At 35.2% G+C, this 25,727-nt stretch overlaps 1 protein-coding gene across 10 annotated transcripts in view; it reads left to right on the forward strand.

The window, feature by feature from the left end:
- Nucleotides 1-25,727, forward strand: part of Hells (helicase, lymphoid specific) — a 61,702-nt gene that overhangs the window by 31,132 nt on the left and 4,843 nt on the right. For 6 of the 10 annotated variants that reach the window (XM_021253080.2, XM_021253079.2, XM_087184948.1 and 3 more), the window contains 10 exons: nt 2,178-2,339; nt 3,234-3,373; nt 3,598-3,736; nt 4,839-4,922; nt 5,010-5,129; nt 6,646-6,762; nt 7,008-7,167; nt 8,752-8,848; nt 10,755-10,831; nt 12,194-16,653. In XM_021253080.2, coding sequence (XP_021108739.1) covers nt 2,178-2,339; nt 3,234-3,373; nt 3,598-3,736; nt 4,839-4,922; nt 5,010-5,129; nt 6,646-6,762; nt 7,008-7,167; nt 8,752-8,848; nt 10,755-10,831; nt 12,194-12,288 — 1,191 coding nt within the window. In that variant the 3' untranslated portion in view covers nt 12,289-16,653. Of the gene's footprint in view, nt 1-2,177; nt 2,340-3,233; nt 3,374-3,597; nt 3,737-4,838; nt 4,923-5,009; nt 5,130-6,645; nt 6,763-7,007; nt 7,168-8,751; nt 8,849-10,754; nt 10,832-12,193; nt 16,654-25,727 lie in introns of those variants that run through there. The other 4 variants (XR_015440371.1, XR_002392572.2, XR_015440372.1 and 1 more) reach the window with 2 other exon arrangements.

Consider the following 25,727-nt stretch of genomic DNA (forward strand, 5'->3'; position numbering starts at 1 on the left):
TTACAGTTGTGTGCCACCACGCCTGGCTTAAAAATATATTATTGGGGCCCGGGGATTTAGCTCAGTGGTTCCACCACCTGCCTGGCAGGCACAAGGACCTGAGTTTGATCCCCGGTACCAAAAAAAAAAAAATACATTATTGGTCTTCATGTTACAGAAACTTTCCCCTCCATACTTATTGTTTAAATTTTTTTTATGCTATTTTTGCATGAGTATGAGTGTAAAGTTTTAAAATTCTTAATGTAGTAATAGTTATAATAGAAGTTTTTGAGTATTCCAACATGTGATTGGGGGAAGATGACCTACTGAGAAAGTGCTATGTTTTAGCTAGACATATCGCCATGTATAGCAAAGTAAGTGCTTGATACTAAGTTTCTTAGGAAATTTGTGGAGTCAAGTCGGTGAGAATTTGCAGAATTTTGACACTTAAAGAGAGTTTCAGAGGGATCTAGGTAAAAAGCATTTAAATACAAGAGTCCTTTCAAAGATGCTCCTGAGAAATGATCATCTGCCATCTTATTGAACATTTGTAGTAATTATTATAGTTGATTATTCTTTATAGGGGGACTTACTGGAGTTACTTTATTAACAGTTTTATCTACCCATCATCCATATTCAACAGTTTATCAAGAATGGTGGCATTTTTTTGGATTGTTCCAGCAATAAGAAAATTCTGTGCCAGACGTGGTGGCGCACGCCTGTAATCCCAGCACTCAGGCTGAGGCAGGGGGATTGCCATGAGTTTGAGGCCAGCCTGGGCTACGTAGTGAGTTCAGGGCCAGCCTGAACTACAAAAGTTGACCCAGCCTCAGAAAACCAAAAAAAAGAAAATTCTAGGTAGCAGTTTAAATTTGTCTTAACTCTTGTGATTTATTTAATCTTGATTCTGCTTTAATGAATTATCTAGGAAAAACTCCTTATTCAAAATAAATTGATTGATTAGAGACTAGTTTAAGCCTCTTAATGTTTTCCTAGTCAAGCTTAATCTTAGGTTTTTCAGTATTTTCTATATGAAAGGATTTTGAAATATTTTAATATTCCGCGTTTTACTAACTTGATAGTTTGTTTACCTTTTTTTTTTTTTTTTTTTTTGGTACCAGGGATCGAACTTGGGTCTTTGTGCTTGCGCAGCAGGCGGTGAAACCACTGAGCTAAATCCCCAGCCTTTGTTTACCTTTTTAGGATAGAATATTTATGGATATTTACAAAATTACAGGGGTTTCCTTTAAGTTACATAGCAGTACAAAATGCAAAACAAATCAATTACTGAGTCCATGTATTACTTTGAAGGTAGTTATATGGGAGATACTGTTTATAAGTAAAAACTAAAATTAATGGAAAGTCTTGTAATCTTTGCTAATTTTTATTCATTCATCTGAAAATTAGAATTCTCACTTACATCTGCCATCTTCAGTCTTGTAATCTGTATTCAGCTGATGTGTTAAAGACAAGTATATCTACTGTTATACTATATGAAGTAAATCTACTTCATATATTATTATGAAGATTTATATCCCACTCAATATACTACTTTTTTTTTTTTTTTTTTCAGTACTGGGGATCGAACTTGAGTCCTTGCACTTGCAAGGCAGGCAGCAGAACCACTAAGCTAAATCCCCGGCCCTCAATATACTACTTTTAAAAATTGAACTGTGCATATTGATTCACATAGTACAAGGTTACAGTGTCTTCAAATAAACATAATTGCTGATCATGAAGGAGGGTAATTTTAAGCGACGTTTTAGGGGGAGAAAGGAAGCTTTGCTGAGCATGGTGGCACATGCCTGTGATCCCACCACTCCGGAGGCTGAGACAGGAGGGTTGCCACGAGTTCAAGGCCAGCCTTGGCTACAAACTGAGTGCAAGTAATACATAGTAAATACATAGTAAGACCTTGTCTCAAAACACCAAAAAAAGGGGGAACCTTTCACATCTGTGTTACTCAGGATATACTCAGAGTATTTGAAAGTTTAGAATATTGTACAATGCTATATATAAATACTGTCAGTTTAAAATATGTTAATCTGGTATGAGAAAATTTTTTCAAGATAGTTTAATCTTACTTTTTGAGACTTGGTAGTGCATAAAGAAAGGATAAAGAGTGTATGGGGAGCAATATTCTCTGTAAAACAGGAATCTTTATTACTTAAATTTATTTGTTCATGTTTAAATTTTAGATTCTAACACCTTTCTTACTGAGAAGACTAAAATCTGATGTTGCTCTTGAAGTTCCTCCTAAACGAGAAGTAGTTGTTTATGCACCACTTTCAAAGAAACAGGAGGTTTTCTATACAGCCATTGTGAATCGTACAATTGCCAACATGTTTGGATCAAGTGAGGTATAGTGCAGGCTTGAAATATACTGTAAATGAGACCTGCTATATAAAATTTCATGATTGATTTCAGTCTTACAGCTCCTTACCTGTTTTAAGGACTTGTTGAATGATGTTATTTCCAAGTGAAGTATAAGGCAGAAGGTCAAAAGCCAAAGATTTTTCCTAATATCTCTAGTCCTGCTGAAATTTTGAAGTGATAGTCTGTGTGTTACTGTTTGTGATCATCTGAAATGAGTGTTAAAAATTTAGATTCCTCTATCAGATTAACCTTAATCATGCTGTGTGGAATAGATTTGGAAGTGTTCTGTTAAAAAGCACAGTCAGGGCCAGGGATTTAGCTCAGTGGTTCCGGCACCTGCCTTGCAAGTGCAAGGACCTGAGTACGTCCCCTGGTACCAAAAAAAAAAAAAGCACAGTCAGAGCCGGGGATTTAGCTCAGTGGTTCCATGCCTGCCTCTCAAGTGCAAAGTCCTGAGTTTTATCCCCAGTGCCAAAAAAAAAAAAAGCACAGTCATTTGAGAATTACTGTTCTGAAGGCTTGCCAAGTAGGCCACTCCTCCCAATATGCAATTCCTTCACAGGAAGGTATTGATAAACTATTTGAAAGAGATGTCTGTTGTAGTCACCTACCATATTATAAGAGATGGAGGTAGAATTTAAGTTCAAAGCAGTTTTATCATCTTTAATTTTTCTCTGCTGAGCTATAAAAGTATTCTCTCAGTTTTAGATATTGTCAATAATGTTAAGACATCTCATGGAAAATTTGTGTTTGGCAGTGAGATTATAGATCTGTGGTAATTGTGTCATTGGGAATTATTAAACTTGATGAAAGAAATCATTTTGTACATATAAATATGCTTTTTAAACAGATACTTCTTCAATTTTTTTCTCTTTTAGAAGGAAACAGTTGAGCTAAGTCCTAATGGACGACCAAAACGCCGAACTAGAAAATCAATAAATTACAGCAAAATAGATGATTTTCCTAATGAGTTGGAAAAATTGATCAGTCAAATACAGCCAGAAGTAGACAGAGAAAGGTGTGGGTTTAATAGTAAATTTAATGGGGATGGGGGGAGAGGGGAGTGGCAGGAGGGAAAGGGGAAGTAAAAACAGTTAAGATGCAATATGCATATGTACCAGTTCCTTAAGATGAATGTGGTTATTATATATATCAAACATATACCAATAAATAAAAGAATTTATTCTTTAAGTTTTGGTAGTTTTTTCCATTTCTCATACTCATGCATTATATTTTTGGTAGGCCTGTTGTGGAAGTGAATATCCCTATAGAATCTGAAATAAATTTGAAGCTACAGAACATAATGATGCTACTTCGTAAGTGCTGTAATCATGCATATCTGATTGAATACCCTATAGACCCTGTTACACAAGAGTTTAAGGTGAATACCATTTAATAATTTACTATTTTGATTTCTAAATTTTTTTTAATACTGGGGTAGTGTTATTTTGCTTGGTTTATTATTATTTAAATACTGTTATTTTCTATATGAAGATTTTAATCTTCAGTGCAATGAAGCAATCTCTTAAACTTAGAATCCTTTGAGGCTTAGAATGATCATTTTTTTATATGCAACCTAACTAGTATTTTTCATATTTTATATGAATAGAAATCCTAAATTTAGTGGAGCATGTCATATCTACTTTTGCTGTCTATGTTAGGGATAGTTAATCACTTTCTGGGTATTCCTTTTAGCTAATATTTAGCTTGTCAGAATTAGCCTGGCTATTCATTGCTTAATGAACAGAAGAAAACCAAAAAGTTAAGAGTTGAGGACTTTCAGATTCAGTGAATGAAACTGTTTCCTTGGGCAGTTAATTGAAAACTGCCATAGTATTAAACTATTCTTAGTAACCCTTGTTTCATACTAGTTTACAACTTTACAGCAAGGCTTTTATCTCTGGCAATATTGAAATTTTGGGTCAGATAATTTTATTTGAGGTAATGTCCTGTGTACTATAGAACATTTAGCGACCCACTGGCCTCTGCACACCAGTAGTAGCCACTTTCCCCTATTGTGACAACATAGAATTCCTTATAATCTCTGATACTTTCTTTAGTTTCTGGTAGCAATTTTTAGATTTTTTTTTTTAGAGGGTTGCTGTTTTGAGACGGGGTCTCAGTGTGTAGTTCAGACTGGTTTGAACTCAGTCAATCCTCCTGCCTCAGCCTCCCAAGTGTTGGGATTACAGGCATGCACTACCATGGCCAGCTTCTGGTAGCAGTTTTTATACATAGTTTACTCCATTATAAATAAACCTTAATATATGAATGGTAAACTTGAACCTACTGCAATTTTGGTTTGGGGCATGTGTATGTTTAATTAAAAAGATTGAATATTGAAGTTAAATTATAAAAATTATTATTGAAAATTGAGTATTCTAATAGTTTTAGAGGGGTTTCATTTTTATATGTGATTAGTAATAGTTTTTGTTTGTTTGGTTTTTTTTTTTTGGTCTTTTGGTTTTTTGTTCACTTTTAAGATTGATGAAGAATTGGTTATAAATTCTGGAAAATTCTTAATTTTGGATCGAATGCTGCCAGAACTAAAAAACAGAGGTCACAAGGTAATACTTCGGGTTATAATTTTTGTTGTTTAATTATTTTTTTTATGAAACAGTAAAGACAATGAGATTTATTTATTTAAATTTCAGGTGTTGCTTTTTTCACAAATGACACGGATGTTGGACATTTTGATGGATTATTGCCAGCTTAGAAATTTCAACTTCAGTAGACTTGATGGGTCCATGTCTTATTCAGAGAGAGAAAAAAATGTAAGACCGCTTATTTTATATATACCAGATTCTTTCTTGTAAGTCCTAACTTCATTTCTGAAGTAGTGCATAAGATATACCTACAACTTGTTAAGAGATAGGGATGATCTCTGTTTTTGGTAGGATTAAAAAAAAGCATTTTGATTTAGTATAAGTGGTGTTTGGTTGGCATGTGTGTACACACACACACGTATCTTCCTGCACAATCTTAACTACAACTGTCAGGATATTAGGATAATGGGGAAATTTTTTTTACCTGTGACTTTCTGTCTCAGTTCTCAGCATTTATTTTTTATGAAAATTTCAACTGTATGGCAAAATTAGAAGAATTTTATATTAAGCAACTAAATCCACCTATAATCTGCCAGTAAATTTTTTTGGTTAGTGTTTTTTATTTTTATTTATTTATTTTGTGGCACTAGGGGTTGAACTCAGCCTCTTAAAAAAATTTTAACTTGACAGGATCTCACTAAGTTGCATAGGCTGTTATCAAATTAGTAATCACTTTGCCTCAGCCTCCTGAGTAGCTGGGAGAACAGACAAGCACCATGGCACCTAATGATAACATTTTTATCAATTATCTGTGACAGAACATCTGTTGCTGTATCCATTATCCCTTTTTGATGCATTTCAAAATACATTATAGATGACACTACTCTTTTCTTCAATGACTGCAACATCTGTTATATTTTGGGGTAAATATTACAGACTCTGAAGTAAGTGAAATATACAGTTGTTGAGTTTTTGACATAGATGAGCATATCTATGTCCAAATTCCTTATCAAGATATCTGGTATCAATCCAGAAATATTCCTGTGTTTCCTCTTAGTTTGTCTACCCTTCTCACTTCCATTTCTTAGGCAACTATTACTCATTTTTTTCACCATTTTTAAATTTAGGTATTCTTATTTAAACTTACCTATGTATAGTCTTGACAAAGTTTAGATTTCCTTAATAAAACAGATGCTTGAAAAATTAAAATGGGCAGAGATTTTACTAACATTGTTTTATACATTTGAAAGGTTGGTTTTGCTTCCCTTCGAAAATCCTTTAACAGTGACAGTTGGAAACACACACATGCAGTCATGTCTGTTAAAGTTTGTTTTTTGATTTCCAGTACTGTGGATTGAACCCAGGGCCTTCACACTGAGTTACAGTCCCAGCCTTTTTAAAATAAATAAATTTATTTATTTATTTATTTATTTTGCGTGTGTGTGGGTTTTTTTGAGACAGAGTCTCTCTGTGTAGTTCAGCCTCGTTTTGAGCTTGTTATGTAGCCTGAGCTGGCCTCACACTTTTGGCAGTCCTCCTGCTTCAACCTTCATAGTGCTGGGATGACAGGTGTGTGCCACCACATTCGGCCCCAGCTCTTTTTTTGTCATGGTCTTATTAAATAGCTAAGTTGCCTGGGCTGAGCTCAAACTTGGGGTCCTCTTGCCTCAGCCTCCCATGAATACTGAGATTACAGATATGTAACACCACTCCCAGGTATTTTTTAACATCCTTTTTCTTTTAGATGCATGACTTCAACACAGATCCAGATGTGTTTATCTTCTTAGTGAGTACACGAGCTGGTGGCCTGGGTATTAATTTGACTGCAGCAGATACAGTTATTATTTATGATAGTGATTGGGTAAGTTGGAAATAAAGCAATATGCTGATTATATGTCTGATATAAATTTTTCATCCTTTAAAAACTTCTTTTGATTGTCATGGGTGTACAGAATGTTTATGAAGCCATTCTAAAAGTATAAATTGAGTTAAAGCACCATGTAAAATGTTTTTCATTATATGATGAATGTTGACTTTACCTGTATGGGTTTAAGTTAATTTTATCCTAATATTGCTAAATATTATTTCCTCCTTTTAACTTTTAAGAATCCTCAGTCTGATCTTCAAGCCCAGGATAGATGCCATAGAATTGGTCAGACAAAGCCAGTTGTTGTTTATCGGCTTGTTACAGCAAATACCATTGATCAGAAAATTGTGGAAAGAGCAGCTGCTAAAAGAAAACTGGAAAAATTGATCATCCACAAAAGTAATGATGCTATATGGTACTTTTTTACCTTGGTTGTCTGTGGTAAATTTTTATTGTCATTATTATTTTCTTTATAAAAGAAGTTGGTACAGCTTGGTATGACAGGATTTAAATTAGCAGTGCGGAATGTGGAGCTACTAACAGTCTATATTAGGTTGGTGAGCATAGACAGAACCTTTCTCTGATTGTCTAATAAGGCACAGAGGTACAAGGAAAGGAGTCAGCAACAATTTTAAGATGAAATATAGCCTAAACTTTCATAGGCAGCATGGCATGATATCAGTACATATTTTTTATATTTGATGGCCAAAATTTTTAAGAAAACTTGCAAACGCATCACATTAAATATTAGAATAGTAATGGTATATTGAGGTAGTACTATAGAAAATCTACTTGTTTTAATGTAGAAAAGATTCTAAAAAGGAGGGGAACTGAAGTGAGTAGGGAGTTTTCTGTTCCTAGAGTTACTTGGAAAAGTTCTCTTTTTACTTAATATGAGGTTGTATTTTGACTCAATGGCTCAGTGGCTGCCCGCACAAAAGTTGAAAATTGTCAAGCCTAGAGAAATGGGAATAACATAATAATGCTGAAAATTGCTATATTACTTACCTGCTTGCAGATTCTTCTCTATGAATTTGGTTTTGAGGGCACAGTAGATTAGATTTTAGACAAAATTAAATTGACTTGATGGAAAGTTCATATTATAGATGGAATTCCATTTGGGGTAAGAACAGAACCTTGTCCTAATAAGGTTTTGTGTAAATTTAAAATAATCTCACCTATGGCATTTAGGGAATCTGAATAATGGAATAAATGACATTTTGCTTAAATAATGATGTGTATACCTGTAATCATCACCTAGAGCGAAAGAACATTTATATCACCCAAGGAGGATTCCCTGTGCGCCCTATATTCCCCTGATCCTCACTGCATAGGGCAAGTGTTACTCTGATTTCTGTCCTGTAGTTTAGGGGTTTTTTTTAACCATTCATTTTTATGTACATACAATGCTTTTTTTTCCAGCTATTTAAGTTTAAAATTTAAGTTTATTCATTCTTCTATTAGTGGATATTTGAATTGTTTCCAAGTTGTGTTTATTATGAATCAGCTGCTTTTATATGAATATTTGTGGACATAATGCATTTATTTGTCCTTGGATTTATGGAGGGTTTATTTTTACCTATCGAGAACTGCCAAATATTTCCCAACTGAACATAGTATTTTATATCTCCACCAGCAAAGTATAAAAATTATAGTTACTTGTCCTCCTTACCAATGCTTGTATTTTATTGTCTTGTTAAAAAATGTTAGCTATTCTTATTTGTTTGGAATACATTATAGTTTTAAAAAGGAATTTTAGCTAGGCATAGTGGCACTTGCTTGTAGACAGTTCCAGCATTCTGGGAGGTGAGGCAGGAAGACCTCAAGTTTGCATCCATTTTGGGCAACTTAGTGACTTAGTGAAACCCTATCTCAAAATTTTTAAAGGGGCTGAAGAAAACACAGTGTAGAGGCCCTGAATTCAATCCTCAGTGCCAACCAAGAAAAAGAAGTTTCAAAGTGTTGAATTTTTTTTTTTTCTAGATCATTTCAAAGGTGGTCAATCTGGATTAAATCAATCTAAGAATTTCTTAGATCCAAAAGAATTAATGGAATTACTAAAATCTAGAGATTATGAAAGGTAAGATTTCTTAAATTTAGTTTTTAAAATTCTTTTGTTAGTACATATTTGTAATACATAGTGGTTACATTCCTCATGGGGAATTGGTTCTACATATTTCAGAGTTTTTTGTTTTGGGGGGTTTTTTTTGGTACCAGGGATCAAACTCGGGTCCTTGAACCACTGAGCTAAATCCCTGGCTGGAATTGGTTCCATATATAATACATCTTTTTTCATCCTCTTTCCTCCCCTGGCCCCCTTCCTCCATCTCTTGGTCCCCTTCCCTTTTACAAAGGACTTCTCCCTATTATTTATTACCTATCTTTTATTTATATTTTGGGTTTCTCATATAAGAGTAATCATGCTTTATTTAAGCTTGTGTGACGAGTTATTTCACGTAACATTATGGTCTCAAGGTGTATCCATTTACCTACAAATAGCTCAAGTTTATCTTTTAGGGCAGAGTAGTACTCCATTGTGTATAAAAGCCACATTTTCTTAATCCATTCATCTGTTGATGGACCTACAGGCTGCTTCCAGGAATTATGAACTGTACTGCTTTGAACATGGCTGTGCATATGTTATTGTAATATGATAGCTTTCACTTTTTCAGGAAAGATACCTAGAAGGGGAATAGCTGGATCAAGTGGAATTTCTAGTTTGAATTTTTTGAAGAATCTCTATGCTGATTTCCATAGTGTTATAGTTTACACTCCCACCAACAACAAAGAAAGGTTCCTTTTCCCCCCACAGCTGCTCCAGTATTTGTTACTGATTTCTTGGTGATAGCCATTCTTTTTGGAATAAGGTGGAATCTCAGTTTTCTAATTTGTATTTCTCTAATGGCCAGAAATATTGAACATTTTTTTCATTTATGTATACCATTTGTACTGAAGTGTTAATACATTTCAGTTGCCTGATTTTTTATTGGGTTTGGTATTTTACTTTGAGGAGTCTGTGTTGAGTTCTTTATGTATTACAGATTTTAGTCCTTTGTCTGAGGAATACCTGACATATTTCTTTTTCTATTCTATTGTCTTCACTCTGTTGGTTGTTTCCTTTCTTGTGCAGAAGCTTTTTAATGTAATATGATCTCATTTGTTGATTCTGCAGTAATATTTCCTATGCACCTGGGATTCTGTTCAGAAAGTCCTTGCCTATGCCTATGACTTCAAAAATTTTACCAATTTTATCTTCCAACAGGTTGTTTTAACATTCATATCTTTGATCCTTGTTGATTTTTCTACAGTCTTCTGCATGTGGATCTAGGATCGCATGTGGGCCTAGAATCAATCTTCTGCATTTGGATAGCCAGTTTTCCCATCGCCATTTGCTCAAGAGGCTGTCTTTCCTCCATTGAGTATTTTTGGCCCCCTTGTCAAAGACCAGATAACTTGCATGTATCTGGGATTGTTTTTGCATCATCTCTTATGTTCCATTGTTCACATGTCTGTTTTTATGCCACTGTAGCTTTATAATATACCTTGAAGTCCAGCATTATGGTGCCTCTTGCTTTGTTCTTGTTGCTCACAATTGCTTTTGCTATTCTGGGTCTTTTCTAGTTCCATATGAATTTTAGGATTGTTTTTTCTAGTTCTGTGAGGAATGCTGTTGGTATTTTGATTGGGATTGTGTTAAGTCTTCATCAGTTTTGGAAGCACAGTATAGTCATTCTGACAGTATTGGTTCTGTGTATCCAGAAATTGGGTATCTTTTCATTTTCTGATGCCCTCCTTGATCTTTTTTTTTCCTTCAAAGTACACTAGTTTTCATTGGAGAGGTCTTGCACTTTCTTGGTTAGGCTAATTCTTAAGTATTTAATTTTTCTTGATGTTACTGTGAATGATATTTTCCTAATTTTTTTTTAGTTTTGGAAAAATGTAATTAATAGATTTATTCAAATATACTTGAATATTGTGTTTTACAGAGAAATAAAAGGATCAAGGGAAAAAATTATCAGTGATAAAGATCTAGAGTTATTGTTAGATCGAAGTGATCTTATTGGTAAGTACCTTTCATGTTTTTATTTTTTGTGGAAAATTACAAGCATACACATGCAGGGTGGTGATAGTTCATTTGGCCACAGTAGTTGGCAACATTCACCCAGTCTTGTTCATAGTCCCTTCTTTTTTGTTAGAGTCTTAAAAAATCTCAAGTAATCATGCCATACTTTATTGTACATCTTTTATTAAGAAGAACATGTATCTTGGCGCCGGGGATTTAACTCACTGGTTCCACTGCCTGCCTTGCAAATGCAAGGTCCCAAGTTCAATCCAAGGTACCAAAGAAAAAAGAAGAACATGTATCTAAACAGCAACTGTATTATACTACATTTAAGAGAATTAACAGTAATACATTAATTTCATTTATTACTCTGTCGATTCAGTTTGAATCAGGATCTAAATTGCATTGATTGCTGTTACTTGTTTATAACACTCACTTTCTTTTTGTTTTTCTTTCTTTTCTTTTTTTTTGGTACCGGGGTCGAACTCAGGTCCTTGCATTTAGACAGCAGGTGGTGAAACCACTGAGCTAAATCCCCGGTCCTCCTTTTGTTTTTTCTATGCCATTGATTTGCTGGAGAACCTAAGCTACTTGCTGTATAAAATAATTACATCCTGGGGCCAGGGATTTAGCTCAGTGGTTCCGGCCTCTGCCGCGCAGGTGCAAGGTCCTGAGTTCAATCCCCAGTACCAAAAGTAATAATAATAATAATAATTACATCCTGGAATTGATTTTCAGTTTTCCTCTTTATGTTGTCATTTAGATTGTTCCTGAAAATATATAACTTTCTTGTAACCTCATAAATTGTATTTATGTAAATAGCTTTAGATACTTAAATTACATTTAAATGCTATACTTTAGCCAAGAATAACAATGTTTATATGATTTTACCATCATATCAGGAGATACATCATGTCTGGGTTTCTTATATTTGGTAACCAAAATTGATCAGATTCTGGCATATCTCACTACTACAGTTTCTTGTCAGCCTTTATTTAACTTGATAGTTTCATCACCCATTGATAATGATTGGGGTTTTTTTGTCTTATTCCTTTATTAGCTAGAATTTGTCTCTTAAGAACTTGCCCTAAGTCTTTACTTACTAATTATTTTACAGTATACAATTAATCTGTGTTCTTTGTATTTGCATTTTTCTATGATGGAAGTACCATATTATGGTGTGCTGGAGCACATCTTTTCCCCATTGTTTTCAGTGGGAAAAACATTGTCCTGGTAGCTTGAAATTGGTAATGATGATAGAAGACTCACTTTTTATAGCATCATACTGGAAATTTATGATTTTTTTTCCGGGTTCTTATACTGTTAATAAAAAAAGTACCTGTTTTAATATTTTTCTTGTAGATCAAATGAAAGCCTCAGGACCAATTAAGGAGAAGATGGGGATATTCAAGATACTAGAAAATTCTGAAGATTCCAATCCTGAATGTTTGTTTTAAATTGGAACTGAAGAATAGCTTAAGTTACTGTTTACATCTGGTGGTTTGCTTATATTGGTTTTTTGTGGGTTTTTTTGGTACCGGGGATCAAACTTGGGTCCTTTCGCTTGCACAGCAGGCAGCGAAACCACTGAGCCAAATCCCCTGCCCTAATTTCTTTTTTTCTTTTTTCCTTTTTTTTTTTTTGGTACCAGGGATCAAACTCGGGACCTTGCGCTTGCGCAGCAGGCGCCAGAACCAAGTGAGCTAAATCCCCAGCCTACTTATATTGGTTTTGAAGTCCAGATTGTCCACTTGACTTTTTAAACTAAATCAGTTTACATAATGTAAGTAGTACCCTTGTATACTTAATAGATTATAATTTCCTGAGCCTTATTAAGAACAAAGTTTATCTTAAGTTTAAATTTTGAGGCTAGGTAGTACTCTTGGGTATGGTCTGATATATACTTAAGCATCGCCAGATTTATACAGTCTTCCTGTGGAAGTTTAGTAAATGCTTTTTATCCCCTTTTAGCAGTGCAGTTCAAGGGGGTTTGATACTTCAATTATGGAGTAGGCTTTCAATGGGGGCTTATTGGAGTTATGCTTTCTGTTGTTGAAATAAGAAATTGTTTGATGTTAGAGTCTTTAAGAGAGTTCAATAAAATTTCATTATAAGATCACCTCATGAAAGTATTTTGTGAGGGAAGTAATAGTTCAGATGAAATAATTGCAAGAGACTTGACTGGTATTGGGATTAAGTATTGGGATTCAGTGTTACTGTGCCAACTTGTTTTCATTTACTAGTACTATAAGCATATGTCATACAAAGATTCATTGAGTTAACACAGAGAAGGCTGTGGAAGAAGCTGCAGGATCTTGACAAACCAGAAATTGTATGTGGTAGTAATATGCAGTATAAGAATATGACAAAAAAGGAGAAACCTTGAAAATTTATAGAGGAGGGTAAATATAGTGAGGCAAAAGAAAACAAGACCTAGGAATAACCCAAAACCTGTAATTAAGGAACATAAAGCCAAAAGGGGAACAGTTTAGGCCCTGCATAAGAGGACATAGGCTATGAAGAAGAGAGATCTAGAATATACTCTGGGAAGGGGGAAATGGTCCCTGAACCATAGATTTCTAAATAGGTTAATGGGAAATGTTATTTTTTATATTCATAAGCAGATCAGTGTTTTAGGATAGTGGAACTAAGGCTCAAAAGAAAAACTATTTTGAGAGAACAATTAAAGAACAAAACATGGAACAGGTTTTGCATTTTGTTTTATTAAGTCAGACTGTTCAGCTGTCACATAAGCATGCTGATTAGGATTGCCCAGAACTTGGTCATGGCATCAGTGAGTTGCTTAGTAGTTAAATTTTTCAGTCTTGTTTTCTTAGATTGTTCTGAATGACTTGTCATAGCTTCATCTCTGTCCTCATCTCTGAGATACATTTCGCCTTGCTCCCTGTTTCACTGAGAAAATAGGAACAACCAAAAAGAACTTTTAAAAGTTGTCATCACTGTATCTGTAATCCTTCTTAACTATCTGTTCCTATTTATCTTTCATTTCTTCCAATATTTTTTGTCCTAGTCAAAGCCCAGTGAAAGTCCTTTTTTTTATTGCAAGATTACTTGCAACCGTTGTCTATATTCATTGTTTTTAATTCTCCTTCTTGCATTTTTTCCCCCTGAACTCATTCCAGTTGGATTTTTGTTCCTATCATTCCAGTAGAATTGTTGTTTTTAATGTCTCCCGCTACCTCTGAAATCATACTTCCTGACCTGTCAACGTTTCACATTGTTACTGACTCTCCTCCACAAAAGAATTTTAGTGGGCTTTTAGTAAACACATTCTCTCGCATTTCCTTCCTCTTGCTCTGATTCCCAGTTTTCTTTGGTGTTTCTTGCACATCTTGAACTCTAAACATTAGAATGTCCCAAGCAGGGGTTGCTACTTCCTTGATGATTTTTACTTCATAACTCAAGACAACCCCAATCTGAATTTATTATCTTCTGTAGCCCAAATTTGCTCCTTTTGTATTTTCCTTATTCCAGTAAATGCTAACTCTTTATTCTTTGAGTTGTTTATACCAAGAATTTTGGAGTCATGGTTTACTCTTCCTTTTTCTTCATACTCATATTGGAGTGTATGTATACTTTTAAAATTTGTCCAGAATTCTGCCATGTCTCACTACTTTAATGTGTATTAATGTTTCTGTATCTTTTTGTGCAGGTGTATAATAATTTTTGATTGGATCAATAGTTATTGTCATTTTAGCCATATAAACACCCTCCAAATAACATATGGGATATGCTGTGATTGTATTTTCACTTTTTTTTGGTGGTGGTGGAGCTCTGAATATTCAACCCAGGACGTTTTAAAATTTTGAGGTGTGGTCACTGAATTGCCCAGGCTGGGCTTAAAACTTGGCTCAGTCTCCCAGAGTGCTGGGATTAGAAGCATGCATCACCATATCTGACATTTTTTTCCTTTTTCATATTTTCAATCTTGGAAAGCTTTCCCCTTGACTGTTAATAGTTCTCTTTGTGCTTATCAGTAACTCCGGAAGTTTGAGTCCCTCTGTATGTTCAAATACATCAGATATTTCATTGGTAAGTTCTCCAAAACTACATTCCATCTCATCCCCACCCTGTCCCCTAGAGCATTATTTAGTCTGGACTGTAGAACAGATTCCATCTAGAGTCTCACTTTATCCTCCACTTAAGTATTTCTATTGGTTATTTCTTATTTGGGAGCCATTTTTTAACTGGATCTCTTGCCTTTTCCTTGGTTTATTCCATTTTGGTAGAAGTTTCTTGTTCAGTGACTTTCTGAGAAAAAGATTCCAAAGAAATGAAATATTGAGACTTTCTGTATGTGACTGTGTTTCTATTGCACATCTATTGTAATAGTTTTGGTTTGGGATTTTAATTAGGAATCATTTCCTCAGAATTTTAAGTTACTATATATTGTCTGTTTTTGTTTGTTTATCTTTATTTTTTAAACAGGGTTTTGCCATATAGTTGTGGCTGGCCTTGAACTCACTGTGTAGCCCAGGCTGACCTTGAACTTGCCTCAGCATCTTGTGTGTGCCACCACAACCTGGCTTTTTCTTTTTCTCTTTTCTTTTCTTTTCTTCTTTTCTTTGGGGGTGGTGGTGGTTTCTTTGCTTGGTATATTTCCTTCAAGTGATTCTTCTGTTAGTCCCTTTTATTTTGTATGCTTCTTCAAATGCTTTAGGGTCATTGACTGTTCTTCAGATTTGAGAACAACTAAAAAGCTAAATTCTATGCATAGGGCTTGTCAGCATGTAGATTTTATTGCAGTGTATTGACAAGGCCATGTATTTGAGAACCTCTCAGTTATCAGCTTGTGTAGTAGACCTTTTTGAGAGAGAAATCCTCCAGTCTCTTGTCTTGTGTGTACATACTTTGCCAGTTTGCTTTTTGGTCAGAGAAGAGGGAAGGGGTTTTGGAGATTTTACTGTTCACAGTATAGGCTTCCCCAATCAGTTTCCAGTAAGCTCTGCAACCTGCTACCTCAGCTTTATATCTGAATTCCCTAATTTCAGAGCCCTAACCCCTCCTATTCACCTTTTGCAGGGAGTGAGCCCTTCAATTTTTTTTTTTTTTTTTTTTTTTTTTTTTTTCAGTGTGAGAGTGTAGTAATCACTTTACAAGGAGATAGAACTGCTTGAGGTTTAACTGCCTCTTTCAACCAGCTGTACTGGAGTTCTTTCAAGGCAGCCTGTATCCAGAACTAAGAGTCTAGTTCTCCAGTCTGTTGGAATACTCATGCATTTATTTTTCAATTTCTAAAATCTTTTGTTGTCATCTCTTCTGTTACCTTGTCTTGCGTGTTTAATACTTCTTTCATCTTTATACTGTCAGTTTCCAGATCTTTGTCAAGGGGCTGTGGGAAGCACATGTTCTCATTCCATCATATTGAAACAAATGTTCCATGTTTTACTTACATAATAAATTATTTTCAAACTGAGCTTTGTCTTTCATAACTTGGTTAAACAGTGAAAAGTACTGTATTCACCCTGTTTGTTTCATGAGTCTTTAGTCTATTGGATTGGCTTAATTTGGCTTGGTTAGTTTTTTGTTGTTGTTGTTTTTGTGGTGTTGGTTTTGCTTCTATTTTATTTTTGGCAGTCCTGGGGACAAGGGTTATGCTGAGATATATTCTCATCCCTATTGTTACTCCTTGTATGTGTTGAAAAATATGGTGAAAGTGGTACTTGAGCATTTTCAGGAAAGTGTGTTTGGAGTCTTATTAGCAATTGTGTATAACTTTTTTAGTCTTAGTGATTTGTGATAATACTTTAAGAAGCCTACAAAGTACAAATGTTTATATTAAAAGCATTAAGTGCTTCTGATAGCTTTAAGTTCCATTCTCTTTATTTAAAAAAATTATTTACTTTTGAATATAGTTTTGAAAATTCTATTTCTTGAGCCGGCCATGGTGGTACATACTTTTAATCCCTGCACTGAGGGAGCCAAGGCAGGAGGATCACATGTTTGAGTTTTGCTTGGGCAAGTTAGTTGAGACCCTGTATCAGAATAAAAAATAAAAGGGACCCAGGGGTATTGTTTAGAGTTTGCCTAAGTTCCATCCTTAGTACTGCCTGCCCCACCAAAAAAAAATTCCATTGTTTGATTAGCCTGTACATACTATTGATTTGTACATAGCACAAATACTATTGTTATTTTAAGTACCATCAGTTCCAGATAAATATCAGTTATGGTTATAAAAATCAAGCCTAAGGTGTGAGTAAAATTAAAAGGATTTCTCTGTTTTTATTTCTTTTGGATCAATTAATGTCATTCACTTAGTTTGCTACTATTGCTACATTTAGAGAAGATGCAAGCTCGACAAAAATGTAGTGAAGCTTGCAAGTCAATACACATTTTATATCCTTAATTTAGCCCCAAAGTCTAAATAAGTTTAATAAATAATTAAAATTATTTTAAAAATAAATTATGAAAACATGTTTATTTCTTAGTTTTATTTTTTCCTTACAGTTGTAAACTAAGCTTAAACTCCACTTGTAGTCCTATTGTGCATGATTAGGAGGTATGTTTAACAGTACTAGCTAATGGTGTTTAATGTGTCAAGGTGATGGCAACCAGGTCCAATAAAAATGTTCTCTTGTTCAGGCATGACTTGTGCTGACATAATTTGAAAATATCAGCACTAAATTACAGGTAGTTGTACTCTATTATAAGGTGATTGGTCAACCATCAGATCTAGAATATGCTTATAAATCCATTTAGATTTTTTTTTGGTACCGGGGATCAAACTCAGAACATTGCACTTGTGAGGCCAGCGCTGGAACCACTGAGCTAAATTCCCAGCCGTCCATTTAGATTTGACTGAGATGAATATTTACTTAAATTCTGGAACTATGTCCACTGGTTGCAATTAAAGAAACCCAGGCCTAAAGGGCGAATTAACTTGTCTATAATTTTTCCTGTTCTTTTTTTTTACAAGTCTGTCTTCCTCCAGTCAGATGAATCTATAAATTAGCCTCCAAGTCATGTGGGGGTTCTTTCTCTTGCATTTTATTGAGGTAATATGCTAAGAACAGTGCAGAAACTAAGTGCTAGCTTAATGTGCACAGTATATCTGTATACACCTATGTAAGTATTGTCCACATTAACATGGAAGTGGTAACATTTCAGGAGGTTCTTTGTTCCCTTATAATTAACCTCACTCCAGGTTAACTAATACGTATCACTGTGGACCAGTTCAGCAGAGCAAGAGCTATGGCAAGTTCATGAATTAATGAAGTATTAGATCTGCTACTAACCCCGATCTCTGAATATTTGAATATTTGGGTTTCAGAATGTAACCCATTTTAATGTTTTATCAAATCAATATCTGACATGACTACCTTGTGCTGAGAACCAGCACAGACTCAACTTGGGAACATGATGTGGCAAGAGGTTTTGTTCTACTGTCAGTGCTATTTATCTTTCATTAATGACCCTTAAAATATTGTATTATCCAGCATAAGACATATTAATGTTTTCTTGAGTTAGAAGATTGGAAAGTTCACATCTGAGCAAACCTGACAGGCACCAGCAATCGAGAAATTGTAAAAATTGAACACTGGTCAATTCATTGTTTGGACTTGATATTCAGGTGTATTCCTTATTCAGATTCTTGCATGGTTTACTCCTGACCAGTCAGGTCTCAGTTCACATTTTATGCCAGCATGAAAGTCCATTCCTGGGGAACTTCTCTCACAAGGGATCCCACTCTTGGCAAACTGCCTCTTGTCATGCCAAAATCAGTATCTTTGCTGTCCGGCCACCATCAAATAAGAGTATGTTGGAAGCATAAAGCAGGAATCAAGTCACAGAGAAAAGCCAAGTGAGACTGGATTAAAAATTATTCAGCCAGGTGTGTTGCGCATGCCTGTAGGGAGGCTGAGGCAAGATGATTACTGAGAGTTTTAGGCCAGACTAAACTACATAGAAAGACCCTCAAAAATATTAAAAAATTTAAAAAATACTCTGGTTTCCTATAATTTAGGAAAGATAACATCACATTGGATTAGTTTAAGTGCTAAAAGGGAAAGGGAAAGCCCCACATCTGTATGCATTAAAGACCAGGAATTTTCTAAAACTCACAGAAAGTAAAAGATTATCTATAATCTGGTCAGGCATGTTTCAACCATGAAATTGAAAAAGTAAATTACAAACTACAATTTCATATCCCTGTATACCGTTCAAGGTAAAGGAATAGTAAAGATATTTTCAGACATAGAAGGTCTCAAGATTTGTCAAGCAATACGAGGGAAAGTGGCCCAATACTCTTAAGTACCTTACAAAAAGCTTAGTGTGGAATCATGTCCTGGCATGACTCTGTCCTTGCCACTCCATAAGTAGTACTTCAAAACATGCCACTCATGCTGCAGTGCTACTAACAAAGTTTTTGTTTTTTCTTTGCTTTTTTGGTATCAGGAATTGAACTCAGGGCCTAGTGTTTGCCAGGCTGTACCTCTGAGATACATTCCCAGCCCTTACTAGCAAAGTTGTTTATTTTTTATTAAATTCTTTTATTGGTACATTGTAGGTATACAACACAATTACATTTCTCATTAGGAATTGTACCTTTACATAATGCATCTTGGTTCTTATTTTTTCCCCATTCCTAGCCCTCCATGTCCTCCACCCTTCCCTATTTACAGAGACTTTATTTCCATTTTTCCCATTTCTCAGCATTTTTTCTTTCCCTTTCCTTTCCCCTGTGCCTCCCACTACCCCTACCCCTTTGGACCTTTTCTTCCTATTTTACATTATCGATTATTCATTCTAATCATTGGTACATTTTAGGTATACAATATAATGACGTTCATCATTGGAAATTTGCACCTTTACATAGTCTCTCTTGGTTATTTTTCACCCTTGCCCAGCCCTCCCTTCAACCCCTCCATTCCTCCCTATTTACAAAGACTTTGTTCCTATTTTTCCATTTTCTCATATTAATCCCAATCCCTTCTATCCTTTCCCCTAGCCCTCCCACTTCCTTCCCTTTGCCCCTTTTCTTCCTATTTCACATTACCTATTATACATTTAGTCCTTATTTACACTTTCAGTTTCTCACACCAGAGAAACTATTTGGTATTTATACATGTGTGCCCTATTTATTTCACTTAAGAGTATGGCCTCAATGTGCATCCACTTAGCTATAAATGTCTGTAATTTCTCATTGTTTATGGCTGAGTAGTACACCATTTTATTAAAAAACCCACATTTTTTTAATCCAGTCTCCAGTTGATGGGCATTTGGGCTGTTTCCAAGTTTTAGCTATTACAAACTGTGCTGCTGTGAACATGGGTGCACATATATCACTGTGGTATGATTCTTTTAATTCTTTGGGGAAGATCCCCAGCAGTGGAATAGTGAGGTCAAATGGGACTTCCAGTCCTTGTTCTTTGAGGTATCTCCATACTGATTTCCACAGTGGTTGCACCAGTGTACACTCCCACCAGCAGTGGAGCAGGGTTCCTCTTTCCCCACAGCCCCGCCAGCATTTGTTTTTGGTTGATTTCATGATAGCAGCCATTCTTTCTGGAATGAAGTGGAATCTCAGCATTTTCATTTGCATCTCTCGAATGACCAATGATGTTGAACATTTTTTCATGTGTTTATTTGCTATTTTTACTTTGTCTGAGAACTGTCTGTTCATTTCAGATGCCCATTTTTGGATTAGGTCTTTAAATTTGGGAGTTCTGATCTTTTTAAGTTCTTTATAGATTTGAGATAGTAGACCTTTGCCTGAGGAAGAGCAGCTGAAGATTTTTTCCCACATTGTGGGTTGTCTCTTCACACTGCTGGTGGTTTCTCTTGCTGTGCAGAAGCCTTTTAATAAGAAGAGATCCCACTTGTTGATTGTTTGTGCTTACTAGCAGAGTTTTAATAGCTAAGGATCAGATGGAGATGTAGATGAATTTCAAGCCAGTAGTTGATGTCACTGAAAAGGTAGCCTATACCTTTAGAATTAGATCTGTTACCTAGAAGTGTAACTTTTGAGCTATTTCCTTTATAGGAGATACTTAATCACGAACTTAGTTTTAATGTATTTATTTCTCTGGATAATTAGAAATGCTTTTCTGGCTACTAGAGAGGTACTTTTGTGATTTCATGTTTTTATAAACTTTGTTGCATGAGGTGGTTAAGCCCTGGCTCTGGCAATTATGTGTTTTGTAAGAAAAAAAAAAACAACTTCAGGTTTTAAATAGGATTATGCACAAAAAGACATACAGTTCAGTAGTGAAGTTTATCTCAGTAGGTTAATTATACATAGTTCTTCATGCAGTGTCACTTCATGTTCAGTAAACAAAAGTTATCACTGCTACCTAATTTTTTTTAAGAGTAATTTTAGTAATGGTAATCAGTAAACTACCAAAGAATACTCACACAGAAAAAGCCACAATTCAACCCATAGAATCACTTTACTATTATGCTTCTCTAAATACCAAATATACTACACTTGATACCTATTTAATTAGTTCTGGGGATTGAACCCAAGGCCTTACCACTGCGCTACATCCCCAGCCCTTTTTGGTATTTCATTATTTTTTTCTTTAATGTAAGGATTTCTTAGATATTTAGTTTGCTGGTATTATGAATTTTTTTTAAGTTATCTGTTGCTTTCTACCTGCATTGCATTCTGATCAGAAAACATAAATTTGTATGATGTTAACTTTTTGGAATATAGTGGTGTTTGTGGCTTAGTACATTATCAGTTTATATTTGAACTTATTTTTAACAGCTTCATTTATTTTCTGAGAAGTATATAATATGTTAAAATCTCCACTTACAGTTGTACATTTAATAATTTCACTGTCATTTGTTTGGGCTTTTTATATAATTTGGAACTATTGTATATTGTTATGTGCATATACATTCTTTTGGTCAGTATTGTATCCCTGGGAAAGTTTTTTTGGTAGTAATAGGGATTGAACCCAATACTTTCACACTGAACTACCTATTCGGCTTCCATTTTATTATTATTTTAAAAATTTGGGGACCAGTTCCCACTAAATCATTAAGTTGTTTAGGCTGAGCTTGAACTCAAAATACTCCTGTCTCATCCATTCTGCCTGGATTATAGGCATTTGCCACCACAGCTGGTCCAGGAAAGCTTTTGTTTTGTCAATTATTAGTATCACTATAGTGGTTCATATTTGCCTGGCATATATCATTCTGGTTTCTGGTTTTTGTTTTTGTTTTTTTTTTGAAACAGAGTCTTGCTATGCTGTTCAGGCTGATCTTTAACTCACTTTGTGGCCCAGGCTGGCCTCGAACTTGGAGTGATCCTCCTGCTTCAGCCTTCATTCTCTTTTACTTATAAACTTTTGAATTCTATGTGATTCTTATAGTAGTGAATGTTTTCCCACATCTTATTTCTATAACATAATCTAGCACTCTGCCTTTTGATTTGTGAGATTAAATTGAAAAAAGCTCTAGAGGTCAGCAAGTCCCAGGGATATAACTCAGTGGCACTGTGCCTGCCTCTCAAGCACAAGACCCTGAGTTCCATCTCTGGTACCAAAAAAACAAAACAAAACAAGACCAAGTCGAAAGCTATAAGAATAAAGTAAGGATGTATAAAAAAAGTTAACACGAAGGATGGAAGTAATCTAGTGGTCCTAGAAATGAGAAGAAAACAGGACAAAATATTTGGAAGAAGACTGAAGATACATTTCCAATAGTTAAAAGAATATCCTGTAATAAAAGTGCCCAGAGGGAAAAAATAAAGGGTAAGTAAAATCCCCAAACCAAATACAGTGTAATTTTATAATAGTAAAGGTAAAAAGAACAGATTATTTACAAAGGAATAAGAATCAGATGGACATCAGATTTTTAAATGGGGTTCAAGGGCTGGGGATTTAACTCTGGTTCCGCTGCCTGCCTCACAAGTGCAAGGTCCCGAGTTTGATCCCCGGTACCAAAAAAAAAGGTATCAAGAAGGTAATGGGTATTTTAAGTGAAAAGAGTTTTAACCTAGAATGTTATATCCAGACAAGTCCTCAAATATTAGAACAAAAAAATGTTCTCATGAATGTGGGGCCTCAGAATGTTTACCATACAAAGACACTCCTGGTGAAAAGTCCTCATGAAAAGAAACAAACTTAGGAGATGCAGAAAAATACAGAGAAACTAAGGTCAATATAAAAGCATAAACTATAAAGCATAATCAAAACTAAATTCTAGACTTTATATGTGTGTGTGCGGGTGTGTAAACTAACAGGACCAGAATGTCCTTTTAGGATAAAGATGGATAAGTCCAAGAAAAATAAATGGAAAACCACAAGAACAAAAACAGTGGCAATGTATAAAGAAAGTCAAGTCAATTTAATGAAGATAAAAATACTTTTAAAAACAGATTAAAAGAAAATATGGTATCAGATGGCAGAAATCTTTAATAACTTGTGAACTGACAAGCTTGCTAAAAGACGATTTTAAAATTGAGTTATATTTGTTTTGAGACATGATCTGGTTGTGTAGTTCAGGCTGTCCTTGAACTTACTGCTAACCCAGCCACACACACCTATAAACCAAATACTTGGGAAGCTGAGGCAAGAGGATTGTGAGACTTAGATGCCAGCCTTGGCTACATAATTCAAGACGACTTTGAACTGTAAAACCAGACGCTGTCTCAAAAAAAAAAGAAAAAATCCAATATGATTTTTATAAGACGAAGGTGATAGAAATGGTCAAAGCAAAACATTGAAAAGGAAATATTGAAGTATGAACTAAAAGTTGTAGTAGCTTCTTAACATCCGACAACACAATTTTGGGTGAAGATTTTTTATAGCAAGGGATATTTTCCTGGGAATGTAACTATAACAGTACCATATAATCACCATGAACATATTTCAGTAACTGACAAATACAGGAAGGCTATATATAAAAATCAATTACAATGGAAGAGTTTAACTTTCAGAAACTAATCAAGTAATCTCTATCCCCCAAAGGCAGTTATCTAAAATCTGAATACACTACTAAGTTTAAACCATTAAATATAAACTGTGATCAACAAATAGAGAACACATTTTCTTTACAGGTCCAAAAAAGGTCATGTAGTAGGCCAAAAAGAAAATTTTCATTAATAAAGCCTCAGTAAAGTCTTGTTTTCTGATCATAAAAGGATAAAATTAAAATGTTAACAACTACAACACATAACATTTTTGTTAGCAGATTGTTTATAAATATATATTATTGCTGGGCTGGGAATTTAGCTCAGTGACACCATGCCTGCCTGGCAAGCACAAGGTCCTGAGTTCAATTCCTGGGACTGATATATATGGCCAAAATGTTAAACCTAAATTTTTTTCGTATGACTAGTACGTTCATGAGCTTTAAATTCAGCACTTGACATATAGCAGAATGATTTTCCATCTATTAAAAGAGACAAATGAGGGCTAGGGATTTAGCTCAGTGGTTTCGCCACCTGCCTGGCAAGCACAAAGTCTTGAGTCCGATCCCCAGTACCAAAAGAAAAAAAAAAGACATGAATTTTTTCCATGCTATCTCCTGTGATCAACTAGACTAAATTACACTTCATTCAAAGTCACAGTTGCAGGGTTTACTGGAGATACTTTTGGAGCTTAAATCAAATTGTAATCCACTAAAATAATCCACTATTACCAACCTTATCTATTAGTTTATATTGGGTTTTCCCTGAAAGACATTTTGTAGCGTTTCTCCCTCTTGTGTTCACGGGTCTTCTAAAAATTTTAACAGCACATCTGGTTTGTTGTCTTGACACCCTACAGAAAGTTTCCATAGGCCACCAGCACCAAGTCTGTATAGCACCCTTTGAGCTGGGGTCAGCTAGTCCCACTCCTTCCTCACGAAACTCAGTCACATTTCTATACATGACTGATGGTTGAGATTTGTTTTTTTTCAAGGTCTTCTAAGTAAAGTGCAAAATAAAGGAGATATAGAGCTGGTTTATCCAACATTTGGCCAATCCCTTCATTTTACACACTTGCTCATGTGCTCAGGTAGTGGAGATAGTGTTGAAACCTTTTTTGGGCACGAGAGTAATGGATACATTTAGTCTCAAAGATGCCAAAATCTGAAGGGCTTCTCTGGAATTCAAATCCATCTAGCTCATTCCCCCCCCGCCCCCCCAGTTTTCTGATGTCTTTAGAAAGTGATATGTAATTTAGCCTTTTCTGGTTGGAGCAGGACCATTGGGCTGCTCTAACCTGCTATAACTTAATTGAAAATGAAGGTCTTGTTCATAAAATCTTTTCCTGCACCAATGTCTTCAAGAGTTCTACCTAACATCTGTTCCAGCTGGTTCAGCGTTTCTATTTTAAGAGTTAGATCTTTAATCCATTTTGATTTTAGTTTAGTGCATGGTGAGAGATAGAGGTCTAGTTTTAATCTTTGGCAAGTTGAAACCCAATTTTTCCAGCACCATTTGTTAAAGAGGGTCTCTTTCCTCCAGTGAGGGTGTTTGGCTCCTTTATCGAAGATAAGAGGGCTGAGTGTGGCTGGCGTTTCTGCATCTTCTAATCTGTTCCACTGGTCCTCAGGTCTGTTTCTTTGCCAGTAACATGCTGTTTTTATCATGGTAGCTTTGTAGTATAGTTGCAGGATGGAGATCGTGATACCCCCTGCCATGTCTCTGTTACCTAGAATTGCTTTTGCTATTCTGAGTCTCTTGTTCCAAATGAATTTTTGGATTGTTTTTTCAAGGCCCATGAAGTATGCTGCTGGGATCTCAATTGGAATTGCATTAAATCTATATAGCAGTTTTGGAAGTATGGCCATTTTCACTATATTAATCCTTCCTACCCAGGAGCAGGGGATGTCTGTCCATTTTCTGATATCATCTTCAATCTCTCTTTTCAGAGTGCCATAGTTTTCAGAGAAGAGGTCTTTGATTTCTTTCATCAGGTTGATTCCTAGGTATTTCAGT

This window comes from Heterocephalus glaber, unplaced genomic scaffold, assembly GCF_053883595.1.
Source record: "Heterocephalus glaber isolate CG9 unplaced genomic scaffold, H.glaber_assembly_v1.0 deba00001497, whole genome shotgun sequence".
Classification (NCBI taxonomy): domain Eukaryota; kingdom Metazoa; phylum Chordata; class Mammalia; order Rodentia; family Bathyergidae; genus Heterocephalus; species Heterocephalus glaber.